Source organism: Canariomyces notabilis (genome assembly GCF_033297395.1).
Source record: "Canariomyces notabilis strain CBS 508.74 unplaced genomic scaffold N656scaffold_16, whole genome shotgun sequence".
NCBI lineage: Eukaryota > Fungi > Ascomycota > Sordariomycetes > Sordariales > Chaetomiaceae > Canariomyces > Canariomyces notabilis.
Window position 1 is genome coordinate 190232 of NW_027041838.1, and position 19376 is coordinate 209607.

At 55.2% G+C, this 19376-nt stretch overlaps 12 protein-coding genes across 12 annotated transcripts; 5 read left to right on the forward strand and 7 right to left on the reverse strand.

Moving 5' to 3' along the window:
• The first annotated feature begins 63 nt into the window (after positions 1–63).
• N656DRAFT_168900 (uncharacterized protein) lies at positions 64–1534 on the forward strand. The gene is made up of 4 exons (XM_064808735.1): positions 64–323; positions 386–1341; positions 1407–1426; positions 1512–1534. Exons 1-3 carry the CDS (start codon positions 262–264, stop codon positions 1412–1414), a joined length of 1026 nt encoding a protein of 341 aa, XP_064668658.1. The 5' UTR covers positions 64–261; the 3' UTR covers positions 1415–1426; positions 1512–1534.
• Positions 1508–2319, forward strand: N656DRAFT_168937 (uncharacterized protein). Its single transcript, XM_064808736.1, has one exon. It carries the CDS (start codon positions 1648–1650, stop codon positions 2113–2115), a length of 468 nt encoding a protein of 155 aa, XP_064668659.1. The 5' UTR covers positions 1508–1647; the 3' UTR covers positions 2116–2319.
• On the forward strand, positions 2001–3697 carry N656DRAFT_168796 (subtilisin-like protein). The gene is made up of 4 exons (XM_064808734.1): positions 2001–2095; positions 2171–2344; positions 2430–2742; positions 2828–3697. Exons 2-4 carry the CDS (start codon positions 2313–2315, stop codon positions 3491–3493), a joined length of 1011 nt encoding a protein of 336 aa, XP_064668660.1. The 5' UTR covers positions 2001–2095; positions 2171–2312; the 3' UTR covers positions 3494–3697.
• An 831-nt stretch (positions 3698–4528) lies between these two features.
• N656DRAFT_769605 (uncharacterized protein) lies at positions 4529–6912 on the reverse strand (the record flags this gene model as incomplete). The annotated part of the gene is made up of 2 exons (XM_064813716.1): positions 4529–6484; positions 6541–6912. The coding sequence occupies 2 exons, from the start codon at positions 6910–6912 to the stop codon at positions 4529–4531; spliced, it is 2328 nt and encodes a 775-aa protein (XP_064668661.1).
• Positions 6913–7373: 461 nt separating this feature from the next.
• On the forward strand, positions 7374–8564 carry N656DRAFT_837923 (cytochrome b5; the record flags this gene model as incomplete). Its single annotated transcript, XM_064818840.1, has 2 exons — positions 7374–7982; positions 8055–8564. The coding sequence occupies exons 1-2, from the start codon at positions 7647–7649 to the stop codon at positions 8562–8564; spliced, it is 846 nt and encodes a 281-aa protein (XP_064668662.1). The 5' UTR covers positions 7374–7646.
• An 83-nt stretch (positions 8565–8647) lies between these two features.
• N656DRAFT_780881 (Cupredoxin) lies at positions 8648–9636 on the reverse strand. Its single transcript, XM_064815466.1, has 3 exons — positions 9555–9636; positions 9167–9500; positions 8648–9093 (listed from the first exon to the last, which is right to left on the reverse strand). The coding sequence occupies exons 1-3, from the start codon at positions 9601–9603 to the stop codon at positions 8865–8867; spliced, it is 612 nt and encodes a 203-aa protein (XP_064668663.1). The 5' UTR covers positions 9604–9636; the 3' UTR covers positions 8648–8864.
• Positions 9637–9650: 14 nt separating this feature from the next.
• N656DRAFT_169020 (uncharacterized protein) lies at positions 9651–10340 on the reverse strand. The gene is made up of 2 exons (XM_064808737.1): positions 10226–10340; positions 9651–10039 (listed from the first exon to the last, which is right to left on the reverse strand). Exon 2 carries the CDS (start codon positions 9972–9974, stop codon positions 9708–9710), a length of 267 nt encoding a protein of 88 aa, XP_064668664.1. The 5' UTR covers positions 9975–10039; positions 10226–10340; the 3' UTR covers positions 9651–9707.
• A 1675-nt stretch (positions 10341–12015) lies between these two features.
• N656DRAFT_799391 (uncharacterized protein) lies at positions 12016–12656 on the reverse strand (the record flags this gene model as incomplete). Its single annotated transcript, XM_064817867.1, has 2 exons — positions 12016–12063; positions 12150–12656. The coding sequence occupies 2 exons, from the start codon at positions 12654–12656 to the stop codon at positions 12016–12018; spliced, it is 555 nt and encodes a 184-aa protein (XP_064668665.1).
• A 607-nt stretch (positions 12657–13263) lies between these two features.
• On the reverse strand, positions 13264–14825 carry N656DRAFT_769609 (mitochondrial carrier; the record flags this gene model as incomplete). The annotated part of the gene is made up of 5 exons (XM_064813717.1): positions 13264–13827; positions 13884–14129; positions 14302–14378; positions 14511–14532; positions 14787–14825. 5 exons carry the CDS (start codon positions 14823–14825, stop codon positions 13264–13266), a joined length of 948 nt encoding a protein of 315 aa, XP_064668666.1.
• Positions 14826–16216: 1391 nt separating this feature from the next.
• Positions 16217–16471, reverse strand: N656DRAFT_712583 (ribosomal protein S25; the record flags this gene model as incomplete). The annotated part of the gene is made up of 1 exon (XM_064811828.1): positions 16217–16471. A coding segment is annotated over one exon (255 nt), but the record flags the coding sequence as incomplete, so codon positions are not given.
• A 418-nt stretch (positions 16472–16889) lies between these two features.
• N656DRAFT_780885 (40S ribosomal protein S5) lies at positions 16890–18190 on the forward strand. The gene is made up of 4 exons (XM_064815467.1): positions 16890–16986; positions 17091–17136; positions 17249–17432; positions 17485–18190. The coding sequence occupies exons 1-4, from the start codon at positions 16896–16898 to the stop codon at positions 17800–17802; spliced, it is 639 nt and encodes a 212-aa protein (XP_064668668.1). The 5' UTR covers positions 16890–16895; the 3' UTR covers positions 17803–18190.
• N656DRAFT_712340 (uncharacterized protein) lies at positions 18164–19021 on the reverse strand (the record flags this gene model as incomplete). The annotated part of the gene is made up of 1 exon (XM_064811799.1): positions 18164–19021. The coding sequence occupies one exon, from the start codon at positions 19019–19021 to the stop codon at positions 18164–18166; it is 858 nt and encodes a 285-aa protein (XP_064668669.1).
• Positions 19022–19376: the final 355 nt, after the last annotated feature.

The following is a 19376-nucleotide window of genomic DNA, read 5'->3' on the forward strand; positions in this document are numbered from 1 at the left end:
ACAAGCTACCACCTCGATCAAAACCGGCACGGCTTCACTAGTTGCTGATCTATCCATGATAGCCGATGTCTTCAGCATGAACCAAGAGCCTCGCAAGGGCCTGCCCGAGAATTCCGTGGGTAACGTCCGAGGAGAATTGGTACTGGAGCGGGTCTTACGCTTTTTCGGAAAGTCAATTCACAATTTCTACGCGGACTTTAAGGAGGTCAAAAGCAGGAAGTCCGGTCTTCAGGATGAATTCAACGGGTTGAAGGTACGGTAATGCGGTATTACGTTCCCACCTTGTTGGATGCCATATCTTCGACATCAGTGATACATCTAGGGTACGTGCCCTGGTGGTTGAAACGAATCACTGACCGGTAATGCCGAAGATGGAGATCGAGAGACCTGAAAGCGACTCGCAAATTGACAACGTGATAGCAAGCAAACTGCTTGACATCATGGGAGCAAAACCGCAGGATCTCCTGTGGAATATGCTCCTCGATCATCTGTTGGCCAGACTAGCGTTCAGGTCAGAAGACAAACGAGATGCCGAAGACAAAGCCAGAGACGTATATTATGATAGGATGCGAGTGACGGACAGTGTCAAGAAGACGGTTCAAATTTCCTTCTCGGCCGCCCTAGCAAATTGCAAGACCGCAAGGCAGGGGAACGACACGACCTGGCTAATTGTGGCGACTAAGATGCTGGATGTCTTGTGGGCCTCGCTCATTCCGAACTTGCGCGACCAAGCCGGAGCAAATCCTAGTTACTGGAACGGGAATAACGCTTTACACCTGGCCGCCGCAAGCTATTGTCCGCAGGTGGTCGACAAAATCATCCGCCTACTTCGAGATCACAACCCGGACTGCGACGATTCCCAGGTGCGGCATGGCCTGTTGTGGGTGCCAACCATGGACGACCAGTTCGTTCTGATGCTGGCGATCAAGAACCTCGACGTCGAGACCGTCAGGATTCTAGTCAGAGAAGAGCCCCTACTCCTGAAACAATGCTGGCGGAAAGCCAATGTCTATCCCCTCCACGACCTCGTCTTGGCCTTGCAGGACCTGTCCAAGGCCGCGCCCCAGCTTGAAACAGACGCGGTCGAAGTGATGAAAACGATTGCCAACGCGGATCCAAGCTCACTCTTGCAGAAGTGTAACCCCATCACCGCTCATGGCTACACATTCAACGGCGGCACACCCTATATGCTCTGTGAGGGATTCATCAGGCACTCCGCCTCCAGGGAACCTGGGCCGGGGGTTCTTGCGATCGGCTCGGAGCTCCTCAAGGAGATGAAACATCTCATATTTCGCCGGCTAACGTCGAGTGATATTCCGAAGGCTTTACACGAGGATAGAGGTGAGAGAAGCACTGAAGCAACATGAAGCTATAACGTACGCATTTGAAGTCAGCTGACATTGTAGCAACCTGAATCAAGGCGCATGTGAGTACGAGTCTGGATACATTATTAGTCTTGAACCGCCAATATCAATAATCCTGCCGTGGCCTGCTTATTCACAATACCAAAGACAAAGTTGTAGATCTCAACCTAGCCGACTTTGGCGGAAAGCATCCCGGAACCAACGTCAACCAATTTTCGACCTTTGTTGAGAATTTTCGAAGAGGTACCGGGGCGCCTTTTCTACTCTTTGAAGACACGCTACAATGCGTTCGGCTCCCCGACCTGTCTGGCTCAGAGGACGGCGCCCCGTCAGAAACGGCTCCTTATTCGACCAGCTCTTCGCCGGCCTCAAAGCATACGGAGTCAAAAAGATCATGAAGCTAGTTGCTATTGACAGCTTATTGCGCGGGGTGGACGACCATAGGGTTGCCCAATGGGCTAGCGACTTTGAGGTGGAACAGCTGGACTGGCGCAAGCTGGATCTTGATCTCGATCGCTTCTCGTCCTCCCTTTCCCTTCGGACGATTTGCCTCTACTCAAGGAGGAACTGGGGTGCGCTGTACTACTGGACGAGCGACGAGGGGGTCTTGAAATTCAACAAGGTTTGTCTGATTCACACTTACCCAACTGAAGCAACCTCGAGCATAAGACTTCGGCATCTGACAAGCAGCAAGCTGGAGATGGTCAGATTTACAATCTACGCTGAATCCGGTAAGCCTGAGTTCGAATAAGCCTCATGTGGAGGGTCAAGTCTTATTGAACGACCCAAACTAATCAGCGTCGAAGACTCGAAGGGGCAGCCCATAGTGAAGAATCCAATATTGCACGATCGCATCAAGGGTCGCCTCAAGAGCACTGAAAGAGGCAAGAATCTCGAAGCCAGCATTGATTTCAAACATGAGACTCAAACCATGCTCGAAGTAAAGTCATGGTACAGTTCTGTCAGAGAGGTAGCTCTCGGTAGGCTCGCACCATTCATTCTGGCCAGGCGCACCGCATCCCAAGCTTCCATGCGTACCGCCAATAAGTACTGATTCCCTGGCAGTTTCTTCGAGCCATTCACGGAGATGCTGGACTTGTATCAGGACCATGCCAGTCTACCCCATATCAAGGTCGCCATCATCGACACAGGCGTCGACTCTATGCACCAAGCACTCTCTGGGAACATCATCCGCGGCGCTTCGTTTGTGCCCTCCGGTGAAGGTCGGTCGTATCCCTGGTTCACCGCGTCTGATCCTCATGGGACATACATGGCGGCTCTGATACTGCAGGTCAACCCGTTGTGCGATCTCTATGTATATCGCATATCTGCTGGGTCTGTTAAAACATCCCTCATAACTCACGAATCCGTTGTTGAGGTAGGTTGGTCTCTTTCTCACCTAACTATTCAGGCGCGCTCTCCGGCCGAGCTAACGAGCACAACCCTCGGGCCTGGGGGCTCAGGCAATTGAAGCCGCTATCGCCGACGGTGTCGACATCATCAATGCCAGCTGGTCTTTTGACAAGGACCACCAAGAGCTCAGAACGGCTGTTCGGAATGCAACCACGGAAGCCTTCTTCTCCACAACCACCACCAACCAAAGGGCCCCCGTTCTTGTCTTCGCAGCGAAGTCGGACGAGATGTTCGCGGGTGCCGTCTACCCGGCCGACTACGACAACACGATCAGCGTCGGGGCCGCGACGAGCAGGGGCCGCGTGGGCAGCGAGTCCAACAAGAACGCGGACCTTATCGTTCTCGGCGAGGACATGCCGGCCTTTGGGCCCGCGTACTACGCAGCGTCCGACTCGGAAGGCCAGTACTCGGAGCGGAAGAAGCAGCGCGTGACGGGTTCGTCTGTGGCGACGGCACTGGCTACGAGGATCGCGTCGCTGTTGCTCATGGTGGCAAAAAATAGAGACGAGCGCACATGGGAGAGATTCAAGTCAAGAGCGCGCATGCTGGATCTGTTCATGAAGATGCGCCCGGCGGTGGACAGTTCGCTGCGGTTTGTGGATCCGCAGCAGCTCTTCATGGCCATCAAGACCATTGCGGATGGGGAGGGAGAGAGGGAGAAGCTGTCTGACTACTTGGTCAAACGGTCTGAGGGTGAAGAGTCTCCGTTCTTCTGAGATAGCAACAGACCAAACTTTCATACTAGTATCTATGGTTCATGTTTCCACCTTCAAGCGACCCCTGAACGGACATAGGAATTGTGGGATGCTTTATATGTGTTTCAAGCAACCCTCCTAGTTATGATACTAGTACAATAACAGCTGAGATTACCTTAGGTAGCGAGAAACACGACAAGTCCGCCCTGGCAGGGTAGGATTATACGATGTCGGTATGACCCTACTAGTAGGTAGGTAATAAGGTAATCAGGGGAACTGGCACTCTACTATACTGTAGTCTTCAACAACTCCCAGAGAACCGTTTTGCACAATATGATGTGCCCTTGAACTCTGAGCATTATTTCAAATGCCAGACAGGGTGTCATCAGCAGCTGGACGCTACGGGAAGTAGAAGCTCCCGGACGCAGGACGATTTGCTCGAGGCATTAGTGGGTACCGACCCTATAGAGCCAAACAAATGCCTGAATCTAGTTAAGAGAAGGGCATTGTAAGGTAGTAGTGATACTGTAGCATAGTATTCTCCGGTCATGGTACTGTGTCTCTGATCGTGGATGGAGCCTACCTCATAGAAAAAGGAGTGCGTTCCCATGCCGACAACATGTATTATCTCTACCCTCAGTTGGGTGCCTGCCCAAAGGCAGCAACAGTCAATATCATCGCTTAGAGCCTTGCGGGATGCCGCAGTCTGAAATCACTTCCCTAAAACAAACTGAAATTACACAACCGGACAACGACAGAGGCTAGCCAGTCCCAATGCATGGAATCCAGGATGAAAACCCACACCCCTAGACTCCTTGAAGAAACAGAAAGCCACCACCAGTGTTAATGCCCGCCTGCGCTGCCCGAGAAGCACAATAGGAAGCATTAGCATGTATGTACAGTACAACGCAGTACCCGGCAACCAAACAGTCCCAAGACTGACCTGCCTCTCGCCCTGGGGGAATAGAAGCCAACAACGGCTTTGTACTCAAACAAAAGGAAAACAAACACACCAACCCTATCAACGCCGCGCCAAATCAACCAACCAACCAAACCTCAAGACCTCACCCGCCGCGCACTCACTCCTCTCACAACCGCCGCGCCCCTAGCCGCACCGGTACTAGGGGCACTAACATCCCTGCGATCCCGCTCCCTGCCCCTGGCCCTGTCCTTATCAGCGCCCGTAGTACCGTGGCCCGGCATCGCAGTCGTCTTTTTCAAGTTGTTATTATCCGCCCCGTCACCACCAGCTCCTCCTCCTCCTCCAGCCGCCCGCCTCACAGTTCCATTCCCATTCCCACTTCCACTTCCATTTCGGCTCACACTAACCCCTCTTGCAGTTCCCGCTCCGTTACCTGGCACACCACCACCTGCCGCCGCCTGGGTATTCGGTCCACGACCCGCGCTCCTCGCCCGTCCCCTACGCTCTCTGATCTGCGCCAGGGCCTCCTCCCGTGTCATGGTGGGCGTCAGGGCCGGGTTAGTCACGTCGAAGCTGGGGCCTGTACCTCCTAGTACATCGGCGTCTTCCTCTCCCCTGTTCGCGGGGGTGGTCGGAAGGGTGTTGTTGTTGTTGTGGGGGCGGGCTAGCGGGGTCGCGATCGCTGCCCGTTGCATCTTCATTAGCCGCTGGGCGAGGTTCGGGTCCTTTGTTTCCTCGCGGAGGGGGACTTTGGTTGTTGTCGTGACTGTTGTCGTGACAGGGTGGTGGTAATGTGATGTTGAGGTGTGCGGGCGGTGGTAGGCGGCCGGGTCTGGGCGCGCGTTTTCATCTTGGGTGAAGGTTGTGGTAATCCGGGATGGAAGCGGGTCGGTTAGAGGCGCTGAGACGAGGTCTGGTGGAGGGATGATGGTTGTTTGCGTGATTGTTGGAGGAGGTCTGGTGGATGTTGCGGGCTGTTCCTCCAAAGGTTCTGGTTCGGATACGGGCTCTGAGTGTGGTTGGTTTTGAGCCTCTACCGGGTCGGGGCCGGGTGTGGTGGGGATGTTGAAGATTGGCGACGGGCCGGATTGCCGGTGTGGTGCTTCGAGCAGGGAAAGGAGGGAGGTCCGCTCCCCTGTCAGCATGGCAAAATCTGGAGGGTCCACAGACGGGGTGCGGCGATAATGTGGGTCGCTGTCTGTCGGAGTGTGCAGCAGGCTGCCGGTAGCTTCCGTAGGAGACACCCCTGACGAGGCGGACTTCATCACCGCGGCGTCAGCTTCGGCCTGCGACACGGTCCGGAAGATGCCTTCCTCAGGTACGAAGATGGTGCTCCGCCTTGGCTCCTTGTCCTCCCTGAGCATGTCGGTTTTGGATCGCTTGAGCGACGATTTGGTTGACTCCGAAGTGGTCAGCGGATTCTCCCCAAGGATCATCGCGTCCCCCGCATCTGCGACTCGTAAGAGGCTGCTGCGTTTGCCGCGCGGGCTAGACGTCCCCCGCGCGCTACGCCGCCGTAGCGACTTGCCGGTAGGGCAGATCTTCAACTGGCACTCCACTTCGAGGAATTGGACCTGTTCCAATGCCCGGTCGGCCCGCTGCTTCTCCCACTGCCACATCAACCTGAGGGCCTCAACATCGGCGTCGTCGGCCGACATGCGCTGGCGTTTTCTCGGCGTCTCTTCGTCCGTTTCATCTTCCTCCATGCCCGCCTCCGAGAGCGCCAAGGGATGCTTGCTCTCCGAGGAGATGCGCCTCACCTCTTGCTGGTTCTCAACCAATGTTTTGAGGGCGTCACGCTCCTGCTCCAGCATCTTGACTCGTTCCAGCGCCTGATCCAGCTGTTCTTGCAGACCGACGAGCTTGTACTGCGCAGAGAATGCCTCTTGTTCCCGCGCCTTGCCGCGCTCCCGCTCGCTCTGGAGCTCCTCTTCGGCAGCTTTTTGGGCTGTTCGACAGGACTTGAGCTCTTCTTGCATCTTGACAAGGGCACTCTGTGCCTTGAACGCCTCTTTTCGGGTGCGTCGAATCTCCTTCTCCCATAACTGCTGGGTGTGCGCGTGTGTTTCTTTGGCGCGCCCATAGTTCTCCTATTTCCCGTCAATCAGTATCTAAGCCCCACGAGTGTTAGATGATACGGACGCACCATGACCGCCTCCAATCTTTCCCCAACCCTGCGCTCCCTATCCTTACCCTCCTCAATCAGCTTCCTGAGCTTCATAACTTCGTCGCGATACCGGCGCATCTCTGCTTCGGCCTCTTCACGACCCAAAATAGCGCGTTTGAGGGCAGCATCGGCTGTCTTGCGTTCGAGCTGTTTGGACTGCATAGCCAGCGAGTTGAACTGGTTGATTTTCTCATGCACCGAGCTGTCGCGTGGAGCAGCGGAACCGGCGGCGGCAACTCCGCGTTGTTGTTGAAGCGTTGAAAACATCGAGGATTCGCGCTGTGCGTTATGCGATAATGGTTGAAGCGGCGTGCCGGGCCCGCCGCCGGCAGGACTCGACGGCGCTGACATCGTCGAGCTGGCTGTATGATTGATATAGTGGTCTCATGCAATTCAATGCGCTCTATATTTTGGCGACGAAGAATCCTTGTCTTTGCGCGTGTTGATCGAGTTGGATCAAAGAAACAAATGCAGGCTTGCGGGTCGACAACGCAGAAGTCAGTGCGGCGCGATGGTAAAATGCTGTACGTGGAATTTGTATTCGCAACCAGACTTTGATGCCGCAGTCGAAAAAACACGTTTCTTGTCGTGTGAACCAGAGGTGTCCTGCTGCGCGATGGATTTGATGCGGCAATGTCAATGATTTAATTTGCGAATTTGGTTATTTACCCACTCTTCCCTTTTTGCTTGCCAGTGGCCAATCAGCGGTTGGTGCCATTGCTGGTGGAGGTGGGGAGTTGCTAGGGGCGACGCAGGGTGAGGTCAAGGTGTCTTGTGGAACTCACTGAACAGTGGGGCTCTCAGCCTCGCATCTTCAACGCAAGGCGCGAAGACAACGTTATCCAATCGGTGGCTGCCCGGAGTGGCTTACACTGCAGCACTGTCTCGGGTGCACCATCCCACTTCAGCCTCGCATGGCATGACCGGGTAAACGGGTCAAACCTTAACAAAGCCATCTGGCAACATCAATTAGAGTCTTAGACTGTCTTATTATTTCCCGTACTTTTTTCTGGTCCATCCTTGCGACACCTTTTTCATACCAACGCTTACAGTCTGAATCGGCCATTGCCTTCTCAAATCCGACGATGGCCAGTTCGGAGCCGTCAGTCCGGCGCCGCAAGCCAGAGCCAAAGGCGCCGAGGGCGGGCTCAGCAGAAGAAGCCGAGCAAGTCGAATCGGAAGAAGAGAAGCAGCGAGTTGAGCCAAAGAAGGCTGTCGAGAGGGTGACCGCGAAAGACCGGCTCGCCGACGATGATAGCTACACGCGCGGCACCCTCCTGCTCGACATCGTCCGCGTGCTCACTTTCCTCTTCGTCGCCTCGTGCGGGCTGAGCTACCTAATCTCTGGCGGCGAGACGTTTTTCTGGGGCATGTCCAACCCGCCCAAATACATGAAGCTGGACTGGTGGAAGAAGCAATTCGTATGCCCCCCATATCCTTTGGTCCAACCCAACCGTCTCCCCAACTACGGCACAACTGACAAATTCCTCCAGCGACCCCCCCTCTACCTCACCCCGGAAGAACTGGCAGCCTACGACGGCACCGACCCTTCCAAACCAATCTACCTCGCCATCAACTGGACCATTTACGACGTGTCATCCAACCCACGAACCTACGGTCCCGGGGGGTCGTACCATTATTTCGCGGGGTGCGACGCGGCGCGGGCGTACGTGACGGGGTGTTTTGCCGAGGACCGGACGCCGGACATGCGCGGGGTGGAGGAGATGTTTTTGCCGCTCGACGACCCGGCCGTGGACCGGCACTGGAGCAAGGAGGAGCTGGCCGAGATGCGGGCGCGGGAGCGGGCCGAGGCTGAGAAGAAGGTGCACGAAGGCCTGCAGCACTGGGTCAATTTCTTTAAGAACAATCCCAAATACGACAAGGTGGGCTACGTCAAACGGCCCGAAGGATGGCCCGGCACGGAGCCCAGGAGGAAATTATGCGAGGCCGCGGCGAAGGGGAGGAAGCCGAGGACCATCCCCGGCAAAGAAGGAGGTACTTGAGGAGTTCCCTTTTGGTTTGCTTCTTCCCTTCTTGGACTCGCGGCTTTGGTTTCTGCCACCGAATTTGGATAGACAATGAACAGCAGGCTTCGCCAAGAAACACATGTGCTTTATATTTTGAATGCAGTCCTATGCAACACACGCCGCCCACGCATTACATCTACAATGCCGTGGTAGAAGAGAAAAACGCCCCCTGCAAAAAGGTATCTTTGAGCCCACCGCCATCCAGAGGCGAATCGCCCGTCTTCAACATTAAAATCCCAGAATGTACAAATGAACCAAAACCAACCACCGGTCCACCTAGAGCAGCATGGCAAAACCAGCGGCAGCCAGAACCACGAGCGTGGCGGGAGCAGTAAGCATACCAGCTGCGGCCGTCTGGGAAGGGGTTGCGGCATCGCCACTCTGGGTCGGGGAGTTGGTGGTGCCAGTGGTGCCACCGGAGCCGGGGGTGCCGCCGGGAAGGACAGTTTGGGCCTGGGCAGCCAGGGACCTGTAATTCTCGAGGGTGCGGTTGGGGTTGTTGGCCCTGCAGCAGATAGTTACGTTAGCGACTTGTTCGGTTTATGGCCCTGGCCAGAAAATACTCCGGGGTGGCTTACGGCTCGTTGATAACCATCACCATGCCCTGCTCGCAGTGACGGCCCTGGGCGCAGTACAGCCACAGAGGGTTGGTGTTGTTGATCTGGATTGTGTAGGTCGGGACCATGCCCATGGCAGCGCTCGCGGCGACGGGCAGGAAGCCCGAGTGGAAGCCCGTCACATTGCTGTTCATGGCAATGGGCTGGCAAGGCTTGTCAAATGTCGACTGGGTGACTGTGTGGTTGCCTGCGAGAAACTGGAACTGCACCATCTCGCCTGGTTGCACAGTGAGCCGGTCAGGAGAGAACGTCAGGCTGGCGTTCTGTGCCACCGAGACGACCCATGTCCTTTGTGCTGGCCGACTGTTAGCCCCTTATTTGCGCTTCATGCTATCACGTGTATGCTAACCAGAGGCCAAGCTCGACAGAGCAGCAAGAACGAGTGTTGAGAGCTGCATCTTGGCGAGTGATGTGATTTAGAGGCGAAAAAAGGAGTGTCCGGCACGTCGAAAGGAGCGACTGAAGATGCGTAGAGCGACTGGCGCTGTGCAATAAGACAGGACTAGCCTGGGTTGAAGATTAAGAACAGACGGCGGCACCGAAGAGAAGGAGAGAAGAGAACTCGGAAAGGCAGACACCCCAACTGATGATGACTATGGACTGAAGAAGAGAGAAGAGACGGCCGGGCCAGGAGACCTGGGACACGGCATGAATTATACAAGTTTCTGAGAGCGATCCGGAAAATGCAGGATCGCCCCATTGTGCATGGCGCCCATGTCGAGACGTGTGGAGGAGGAGGATGGGGGGTGAATGCAGGGACAAGGGTCATGAGAAGGCTTCTTGAAACGTCACAAAATTCCGACGAGCGCTAGTGGACAGATGGTTTGCCTTGAGCTGTTCTCTGGCGAATCAGAAGAGCCTAAGAAGAAGAGGAAACAAGCAAAAAAAAGTCTTCCACAGCGTTGCTGCCACAGGGTCTGTGGATCTCTGACTCGGACACGATGGACTGTGGAGCTGAGGCGACCGTGAACTCACGATGTCCCATGATGCCCAAAGCCGCTCCAAGCAGCCTTGCCCTACCTAGCCGCTTGAACGACACTGCTGTGTCCCTTGGTGCAAGTATTCACTCGAATGACTTGATGGAAATTCCATCCTTCTAGACATTCCGGGTTAATGGGTGGAAGCGCCTCGAAAGGAAGCAGAGAAGCTATCATCATCCCATGTGCGATGGCGCCCCCGGACGGCGGAAGCTCGCATTGCCGATGGCCTGGGCGCCTCCCTGGCCACTGTCATCAAAGGACAGGTAGAAAGCCACGGGCGGTTGTAACCGTAGTAGGGATGCTAATTAGAAAGGCGGTCGTGGTCAGGGCGGGAGATGTCCAAGATTGCCAGGCTGCCCTCCGAACAGACCAAAGGTAGCGCAAAGTGGCGAGACGCGATGGATGGATCTGGGCAATGGTGTATGCATGTACCACTGCCTCAAGCTGTTAAGAGCGGTAGTCGAGTGGCCGATTTTTGGGTGCAAAATTTTGCTTGCACTAACAGCCACATTGGGTGGGAACGTGGAAGCCACCCGACCGGACCTGGCTCAAGCCGAGAATTAAGGTTTGTTGCGGGAGGAGACGACAGGGGCTGTCAGGCCTAGCCCGCCAAGCTTACAGGGGCTTGGCTGCTGCCCTGGGTGCTGGCTGGCTCTGACGCATGTCAAACGCCCCCAGGTTTCAGAGCCACCACCGAGCGCTTCGGCTGCTGGGCAGTCGTCTAACCGCGCAGAGCCTCTCCCATCTTTCATCGTTCGCCCGACCTAGGGGGTCTGTAATATTATATCCAGCGGCGCTTCCAATACCGAAAGCACGCGCTGACACATGGGTGACGTTCTTCTCCCTGTGTGTGCAGATGTTGCGACATTCAGAAGGGCTACGTCGAAGTACTCCTCTGCAGTTTCTCCCCCGAACAATCTCAAGTGTAGCACTTCTCAAACAGGGCAAAGGACCCTGACTCTTCTCACTTCGAAGATGGTTCTTGATTGGCGCTGACCCCAAACATTACACTATAGGGACCATCTGATGTAAGCATGTCAGTGGTAAAAGAATCCCAACTCGTTTCCAAACACGTTTGCTGCATGCTTCCTTGCAGTCATGTTTCTCAGAGTTGTTGCATGCATCACGATTCAGTGCTCAGCTCATGGATGCTGGAACCATAAACTGGAAGCTTGTAGAGCAACTGTAACGAACGAGCCCGTAAACTATGGGCCCGCAGACACCGGAGCCCTGACCAAGAACCACTTCGTATGATTCTGTTCGGTGGTGAGAGGCTTGACCTTCAAGAGCCCGAGCTGGCGTAGATGTAACCCATCCCAAGGATAAGACGTGCACGTAGACCTACCCGCATCTCTCTGGCCGATTCCAGAACCATTTCTGGTCTGCAAGGCCGGACAAGTAGCCAGGAGATCGAAGAAAAGAGGCCTGATGCGGATCTCCTGGCCTGATCATCCGGCCAAGCTGGAAGATCTCTGCAGTAGAAAAACGAGGGACAAGCATACAGTCCCGGCCGGCCCTTCAACTTGACTCTCGATCCGCTACCGAGGGAAGGGATCAACCGGTGTCTCGGTATTGTACCAGGTTGGCGTCCTGTAGTGTCATGACAGTGAAATAGCCGCCATACTGGCTGCCCAACCATGCAAATCTTCCTCCCGTTAAAGCGTCTTGAGTTGGAGGGCCAGATTACCAGGCACCAACCCATGGGTCTCGGGCTGGTGGTTGGTAATAAAGCAGAGACAGATGAGCCCACCGTTATTTTGAACGCCTTCGTTCCCGGGTATCTTCGAAATGCCGTCATCTGCCGTTTGCGACCTCCCAAGCCCTCACCTCTCACAGATCCATCAACAACTGCGGCGCGATCTTTTCCAGTTCCTCGACCTGCCCACAAGATCAGCAGGCCATCCCAACCCTGTCTTCGACAGACTCGAGCATATGAACTCAAAACAAAGCAGGAAAGAACTCACCTCCAGGAAGCTTCCATCCCGTCCCCTCTCCGCCGCGGCCCTCGCGATCGCTTCTCTCACAAAGACATCGACATACTTCGCGACGGCAGCATTCGCGTCCTTCGTGATTCTGGTATCCTCCCGCTCAAAGAATTCGTACAAAATCCTCGTCAACAAGTCCGGGGGGATAGTCTCCCTCTCCAGGTCCTCATTGTCCTCATCGTCCTCCTCGGCCTCCTCTTCGTCCTCGCTGTTATCGCCACCATCAACTTCCATATTTTCTTCGTCTTCATCTTCATCCAGATCCACCACCTCCACGTCCGAGACAGCATAGTCAACATCCTCTCTCTGCTTTCGCGCCTGTGTCCGTTTGACCGCCTGATTCTTCCTCCCCGTTGCAGCAGTAGCAGGGCCCGAGGAGGAAGCAGTGCGTTTACGGCCAGCAGAAACTTTCTCTCGAGAGGAGGTGGTTGTGCCGGCGGCAGCCTGTTGGCCGCGACCACGAGCTCCGGATTGCTTTGGTGGCATGTTGGCGCGAGACAGAATCCAATTCGTAACAATTAACCTGCAGCAGCGAAAATAAGGGATCGCTTCAAGCTTATAGCGCAGAGTCTAATCCGAGTTGGCGCAAGTGCGTTAACTGTCAAGTCATCTGAGATGGAAACGCGACGCGACTAAATTGAATGGCACGTGGTGGGTAGTAGTCGCGTTACGTAAAGCCGAGCGAACTTTTTCGGAACTTCAAAGTTCAAACCCTCTCTGGCATCTCGACAAACCATTCACGCAGGGTTAGGTTACTAAAGGAAATCACTCCCGTTGAATTGACCAGAACTATTGGCAAATGGATCTATCAGTCGCATGCAACAAAAGGAAACAGACCACGAGAAGCAAGAGCGACCAAAAGGAGATCCCGGGAATGGCTTGTATAAATTACAGCGGGTTTTCCGGCTCATCCGCGTCCCAGTAACGCCGACATGCCCGTCTTTATGCCCGCATACCCAGCAGATGGGTGCACCTTCTCTCCACGCTCAACGCCACCAACCCCTCGTCTCCGCTCAATTGCCAGCCGCTTAGCCGTCATCAAGCCCCCGCCCATCCATCATTGTCGATTTTGTACACTGTTGGCTGAGGGCATTTAGCCAGAGCCGCCCTTGAAGGCCTTGCCGAAGAGCAGGATCTGGAGCTGGTCATAGATAGACAGCACACCAGCGCCAGCAACACCACGGAGAATGTTGGCACCGGCACCCTTGAAGAGAGACTTGACACCCTCCTTGGCAACGATCTGCGAAAAGGCGTCGAACGAGCTCTTGTACTTGACGGCCTCACCCGAGGTCATCATCATGCGACGACGGACGGTATCAAGAGGGTAAGAAGCGATACCAGCACCAGTGGTGACGCACCAGCCGAGAAGGAACGAGGCAAGGAAGTTGTTGGCGAGAGGACCGACGAGGACGACAGGCTTGATCGAGTCGTACATGCCGAAGTAGAGACCACGGTAGACGATGATACCGGCGACGGAAGGACCGAAACCACGGTACAGACCAGCGATACCATCAGAAGCCAGAGTCTTGCGGTAGACATCGATGAGGCCGTTGAACTGACGCTCGCCACCCTTCTTGGCGGACTTGGCATCGTTGGCGAGACGGGTACGGGCGTAGTCAAGGGAGTAGACGAAGAGAAGCGAGGTGGCACCAGCAGCCTGCGCCGTCAGGTTAGAGAGGAACAGCTTAAAGGAGATCGCGGTGATCTACTTACACCACCGGAGGCCAAGTTACCAGCCATCCACTTCCAGTAGCCATCCCTGTCCTTCTTGTAGCCGAACATGGCCTTGAACTTGTCACGGAAAGCGAAGTTCAGGGCCTGGGTAGGGAAGTAACGGATGACGTTGGCGGTGTTGCCACGCCACAGGGCCATGATGCCCTCGTCGGCGGTGGTGCGGCGGAAGCAGTCCATGATGCCGGCGTAGCGGCGATCCAGGCGGCCAGCCTTGATCATCTCATCCTATAGGCTGTCAGCCAACTACTCATGCTTGATGATGGCGGTCCGGTGCTAGCACAAAGCTGCACGTGACACGGACCAATGGGCTGGAACCTCATCACGTATGCGACTCAATGTCAAAGAGCGCGCAAGGTGTTTGAGGACACGCTCCATCGCTGGGATGGCTGCAACGTACCTGGTTCTGGACGAGGAGCTTGACACGCTCAATGGGAGCAGCGGCAGTCTTCGAGACGGCGGCAGAGACACCACCCACTGTGATCGGAAATGTCAGCAAATGCGCCCCCGATAAACCAACTGCGGCACAGGAGCTGCCAGGAGCCCGAGGTATATATGCAGAGCCGGCAGCGAGGCCGACGCCGAAAATATTTTGGGATATTCACGTACTCAAGAAGTCTGCCAGGAAGGGCTGCGGTAAACAATGTTAGCTAGGTGTCCCAAACTGTGATCGCAAAAAGTCGTTTGCCGTGAAAAGAGCTCAATGTCCTCCGCCGGCGCTGCCGACACCTTCCAACCATTGCAAAATCGATTGGACCGATGCCGCATCGCCAATTGGACCCTGCGATCGCTTTGGGGATGCCAATGAAGGTAGAGCTACCGGCGGCTTTCGATGGACGAAGGAGCGAGCGAATTACGACGGGATCGCGACAAACGTTGACTTACCGGCATGCCCAGAACGGTGGGCTTCTGATCTTTAGACATTTTGACGGAAAGAATGCGGCTCTGCTGGGGTCGCTGCCACGGGACTCTGCTGAACTCAACTCTAAAGGATGAGAGGAGATGGTATGGGAAGAGAAGTTTGAGGAAGTCGCGAAACGGGGGGAGCGGGAAAAAAAATTCGAGTTTTGAGTGCCTCTTCGCACGGGCCACAAGCTCACCTGCCAGCCACGGCAACCATTGGATTGATTGGATCCAGTCAGCCAGCTACGTTAACTTTACCCACCGTGGGGTGGCGCGTAGCATTTTGCGTTGCCGGAAATACCCGAATGCAAGTTTGCATTCACGTTCCGACTTTGCAATCCTGTTCGGCTAAAAGGTAGTAGCTCCATCGATAACGGTCTTGAGGATCATGATGCCTCAACAAACCCATCTAGTGAAGTCCGAGGTTCCACGGACCTCTAAGTGGCAAACAGGGCTGATCTTGATGCTTCATCTTTCACCCTGAACAGAATGCGCCTTTTCACTATGTACAAGTACGATGATGGTTGCTAATTCCGACCCTCTACACAAGGTTCCCGACCGGTTGGGACGAATCCTCCAGTCTCCGATAACCACCAAAGCCGAACAGTCAAGGCCGAGGGCGTTTTGATCATGAGTTCATAGCCAATAGCAAATCCAAATCAGGTGGAGTATCAGTTCAGAAAAATCTTCGGAAGCCTTGGATACTTCGATACGAGGAGGCTTCTCTACCCGGAGGTTCTTTGTCTGCAAGCGGCAGTTTCAAGAAACCATCTTTGCGTTTGTTTGCCATGCGTTGAAGAGTTGAGCATCTTCGGTATCAGGGGCCGGTGGAAGTTACAGTGAAGGACATGCCTCGAGACTTTGGAGAACGCAATATCTCCAGGACTATCAACATTGAACACGGTGCATTGCGGCTACACCAAGCTCGAGGCAACGCTATGCAGCTGCCTGTCCTGGTCTTGATTCTTGAAGCACATATAATGCAATGTCTCTTGAAAGTTGAGCCTCTGAGAAGCATTTAGGCTTTTGATGGGTATCCGTTCTGTTAGCAAGTCAAGGCGCCTGTCTCTCTACCCTTTCAGGGGAACTGCCCGCCTCCATCAAAGACTCTCACGGCATCGGATAGGCATGGTCGACTGTTGATCATCCTCCGGCCCTGGCGGGGCGGCACCGCGTTGTTCGTATCTTGATGCATTTCCAGTCTAAGGATCTGGAGCACTTCCGATCCCTATGCTACACCGAGCCGCACAATGATTCCCATTTTCCCAGAGACGTAGCCATGCCCGAAAAACCGTAACCCCAAGGAACCGTCGTCAACAAAGTCGCAATCCACCCTGCCAGGTCCGTCGAATGATTTGTGAGGGTCGTTTACTCGGCAGCGCCAACGGCACGAGCTGTGTCCTGTCAACATCTCATACTTCCCGTAGCCGAGGCATGGACATACTGTAGATCTTCATCTTGCTGTGTCCCACCACCTGCTTGATCTGTCCCTTCTCCTCCAAGTCCTTCAGGCACTTCCGGGCGAGGGAGCCGTTGATCTTGAGTCTGTCGACGAGGGTGGCAACCGTCACGAGGCGGTAGGACTGGACATCCTTATAGAGCTTGTCGGAAGTGGTCTTGTCAAGGATGACGGCGTGTTGGGCCTTGTCCTTGACTGATTGAAGAAGCACGAGTTAGCCGTTGTTGAATCGAAAATATGTCGCCCGCAGTTGGAATGCGTCAAGAATCCATTGGCGCAGGACACCGCTTACCCTTTCCCTTGGACCACTTCTTCTTCTGCTTCTTAGCACCAGACGCTGCGGGAGCCATTTTGATGTCTGTTCTGGTGGGTTGATAGAGGTTGAGTCGACGGTCGAGCTGAACAAGGCGGGGAGATTTTTCTGGCACAGGCGCCAGGCTACCCGTAGCTTAGGTCAACCGAGCCCTAACAAAATGCGGCGCTGTGAGTGGCTGATTTTCTGCCCAGACCACCTCCCTGCGGGGCCACCAAAAAATTCACGACCGCAAACATCAACGCCTTCTTGTACCCGCGCCAAATCCTAATTCCACCACCACCTCGAAGTTTCGCACGTCAGTCGCCCAACGCTCACAATGTCTGAAGGCGAAGTCGAAGTGTCCTCCGGCAGCTACGAGGTCCTCCCTAAGGAGGTCCTTGCCGAGGTTGGAAGCGTCAAGCTCTTCAGTACGTCAGACCCGCACACTCTGCAGTTCGAACCGAAATCGATGCATCGCAGCGCCATGGTAATAGCGGTCTTGGGGATACGGTGCTGATTCAGTCAATTGCAGACCGCTGGAGCTACGAGGATGTTGAGATCCGGGATATCTCGTTGACGTAAGACAACACTCACCTCTTCGCGACCACTCGGTCGACATTGCTGGCAATATTCGGTTGGGCAAGATGGTTCAGAGGGAATTGGGGGAGGCTAACGGGCTTCACTGCACAGAGACTACATTCAAATCCGGTCTCCCGTCTACATCCCTCACTCCGCTGGTCGCTATGCCGTCAAGCGGTTCCGCAAGGCCAACTGCCCGATTATCGAGCGTCTGACCAACTCTCTGATGATGCACGGCCGCAACAACGGCAAGAAGTTGATGGCCGTTCGCATTGTTGCGCATGCCTTCGAAATTGTGAGGGGGTTTCGATTTCAATGTCTAGGTTCGTTGGGCTGACATGTGCCAGATCCACCTCATGACCGACCAGAACCCCATCCAGATTGCCGTTGATGCCATTGTCAACTGCGGTCCCCGCGAAGACAGCACCCGTATCGGCTCTGCCGGCACTGTCCGGAGACAGGCCGTCGATGTGTCCCCCCTCCGCCGCGTTAACCAGGCTATTGCCCTTCTCACAACGGGTGCGCGCGAGGCGTCGTTCCGCAACGTCAAGTCGATCGCCGAGTGCCTTGCCGAGGAGCTGATCAACGCTGCCAAGGGCAGCAGCAACTCGTATGCTATCAAGAAGAAGGACGAGTTGGAGCGTGTGGCCAAGAGCAACCGGTAAAGGGGAACTTGGACGGAAGGCATTTGGGCTGGGGCGGAACGGATTTTACGGCTTGTTTTTGCAGGGCTGCTTTTGCGCGTTACGGTCTGGGGGATGCATGGCATTCTTGTCAAACAGGCACAAATAGGGCTCTCGCCAAACAGGGAGCAAATCGTGAATTTCTGACAAGCAACGACTCTTTGGGCCGGCAATGTGTGTGCATCACGACGTGTGGTTTGCTTTCATATTCCCTTGGGAATAGGGAATGGGTAATGCAACCGAATTATGGTTGAGACGGATGGTATCACATCATACATATTGTCCCTATACCTCCACTGTATTCTATACCGTTTGAACCTCTCCATCAGTTTCACTACCAGCATCACCTCATCGCCCCATCCCCGTCCGATCCCAACGTTACCCTCAAGAACATACCCACATGCGGAATCCCCTCCTCGGTCCAGCGGCCCATGCCCTCGTCCACCTTGAAACCGCACCTCTCCCACACCTTGACGGCCTCCTCCTGTGCGTGCACGCAAATCAGCCCCGCCCATTTGGGCACCGTCCCGCCCTGTTCCATGCCCAGCTGCTCAAACCCCTGCTCCGCCGGGCTTGGGTCAAAGTAGCTCGGGTTTTGCCGCATCCACGCGATGGCGCTCCTCACCAGCTGCCGGGCGATGCCCCGCCCCCGGAACTCGGGCCGCACGGCCAGCCGGCCCAGCTTGACGTAGGGCTCGGTGCCGTCGTGGTAGGTTGTGGACCGGTCCGGGGTGAAGGAGGGCTTTCGTTGGTGTTCCTGCTTCTGCTGCTGTTGCTGCTTCTCCTTCTCATCATCTGGATCCGGTTTGGGGTTGACGAGTTGGTTGTCGACGTAGTCGCCCCCGACGACCGGGTGGGGCGGGTGCGGGAAGGGGACCAGCCGGAGGGTGCCGATCGGCAGGGATGTGGTGGAGCTCCGCCGCGGCTGCAGGACGGCGCCCGTGGAAGGGTCGGTCACCGCCGCGGCCAGCGTCTCGTTGACCGAGGCGTAGATGACCCAGTGGCAGGAGCGCAGGTCGTCCGAGTCGAATTCGTTTTCCTGCGGGATCTGCTGCTCCTGGACAAAAACGCGCTGGCGAACGGACATGGCGTCGAGGAAGGTGCGCGGAATGGCGGACGGGTTGGGTTGGGCCTCTGCTGGGAGCGTGCGGTCCCATGGGAAGGGGGTCGGCTCGAGGAGGGAAATGAAAGGTGTGCCCATTTTCGTGTTCCTATCTGGCCAAAATTTGGCCTTATACTGTTCTGCTGGTGGCCGGTTTGATAAGGTACGGTCTTTTTTGAGTGATAGGTGAGATGTGACTCAAACCAGTATTCGGTGAGTTCTGGCCGGTTTGTTGATGATGGTATCAAAATCCGGAGCTATGCCGGACTCTTAACATCGAGCCTGAAGGAAGCGAGCAGGCAGCAGGCGTGAAAACTCTTGATTATATGAATGTCCGTAATGTTGAGAAAGGCGCCGACTTTGAAGATGCAAAGCAGCAAATTAGTCATTGGTGGGGGGTGTAATGGGATGGAATACCTACTACTCGCCACAGGGCCTCACATTCACAAGTCAC

Excerpts from the sequence above, each read along its gene's own strand:
- N656DRAFT_168900 (XM_064808735.1), top strand. The coding sequence starts at position 262 with ATGCGGTATTACGTTCCCACCTTGTTGGATGCCATATCTTCGACATCA. Across the intron at positions 324-385 it reads ACATCAGTGATACATCTAGG|ACCTGAAAGCGACTCGCAAA; the intron begins GTACGTGCCCTG and ends GGAGATCGAGAG.
- N656DRAFT_168937 (XM_064808736.1), top strand. The coding sequence starts at position 1,648 with ATGCGTTCGGCTCCCCGACCTGTCTGGCTCAGAGGACGGCGCCCCGTC.
- N656DRAFT_168796 (XM_064808734.1), top strand. The coding sequence starts at position 2,313 with ATGGTACAGTTCTGTCAGAGAGGTAGCTCTCG. Across the intron at positions 2,345-2,429 it reads TGTCAGAGAGGTAGCTCTCG|TTTCTTCGAGCCATTCACGG; the intron begins GTAGGCTCGCAC and ends ATTCCCTGGCAG. Across the intron at positions 2,743-2,827 it reads CTCACGAATCCGTTGTTGAG|GCAATTGAAGCCGCTATCGC; the intron begins GTAGGTTGGTCT and ends CTGGGGGCTCAG.
- N656DRAFT_780881 (XM_064815466.1), bottom strand. The coding sequence starts at position 9,603 with ATGCAGCTCTCAACACTCGTTCTTGCTGCTCTGTCGAGCTTGGCCTCT. Across the intron at positions 9,501-9,554 it reads TCTGTCGAGCTTGGCCTCTG|CACAAAGGACATGGGTCGTC; the intron begins GTTAGCATACAC and ends ACAGTCGGCCAG. Across the intron at positions 9,094-9,166 it reads GTGATGGTTATCAACGAGCC|GGCCAACAACCCCAACCGCA; the intron begins GTAAGCCACCCC and ends TATCTGCTGCAG.
- N656DRAFT_169020 (XM_064808737.1), bottom strand. The coding sequence starts at position 9,974 with ATGACCCTTGTCCCTGCATTCACCCCCCATCCTCCTCCTCCACACGTC.
- N656DRAFT_780885 (XM_064815467.1), top strand. The coding sequence starts at position 16,896 with ATGTCTGAAGGCGAAGTCGAAGTGTCCTCCGGCAGCTACGAGGTCCTC. Across the intron at positions 16,987-17,090 it reads TGGAAGCGTCAAGCTCTTCA|ACCGCTGGAGCTACGAGGAT; the intron begins GTACGTCAGACC and ends AGTCAATTGCAG. Across the intron at positions 17,137-17,248 it reads ATCCGGGATATCTCGTTGAC|AGACTACATTCAAATCCGGT; the intron begins GTAAGACAACAC and ends TTCACTGCACAG.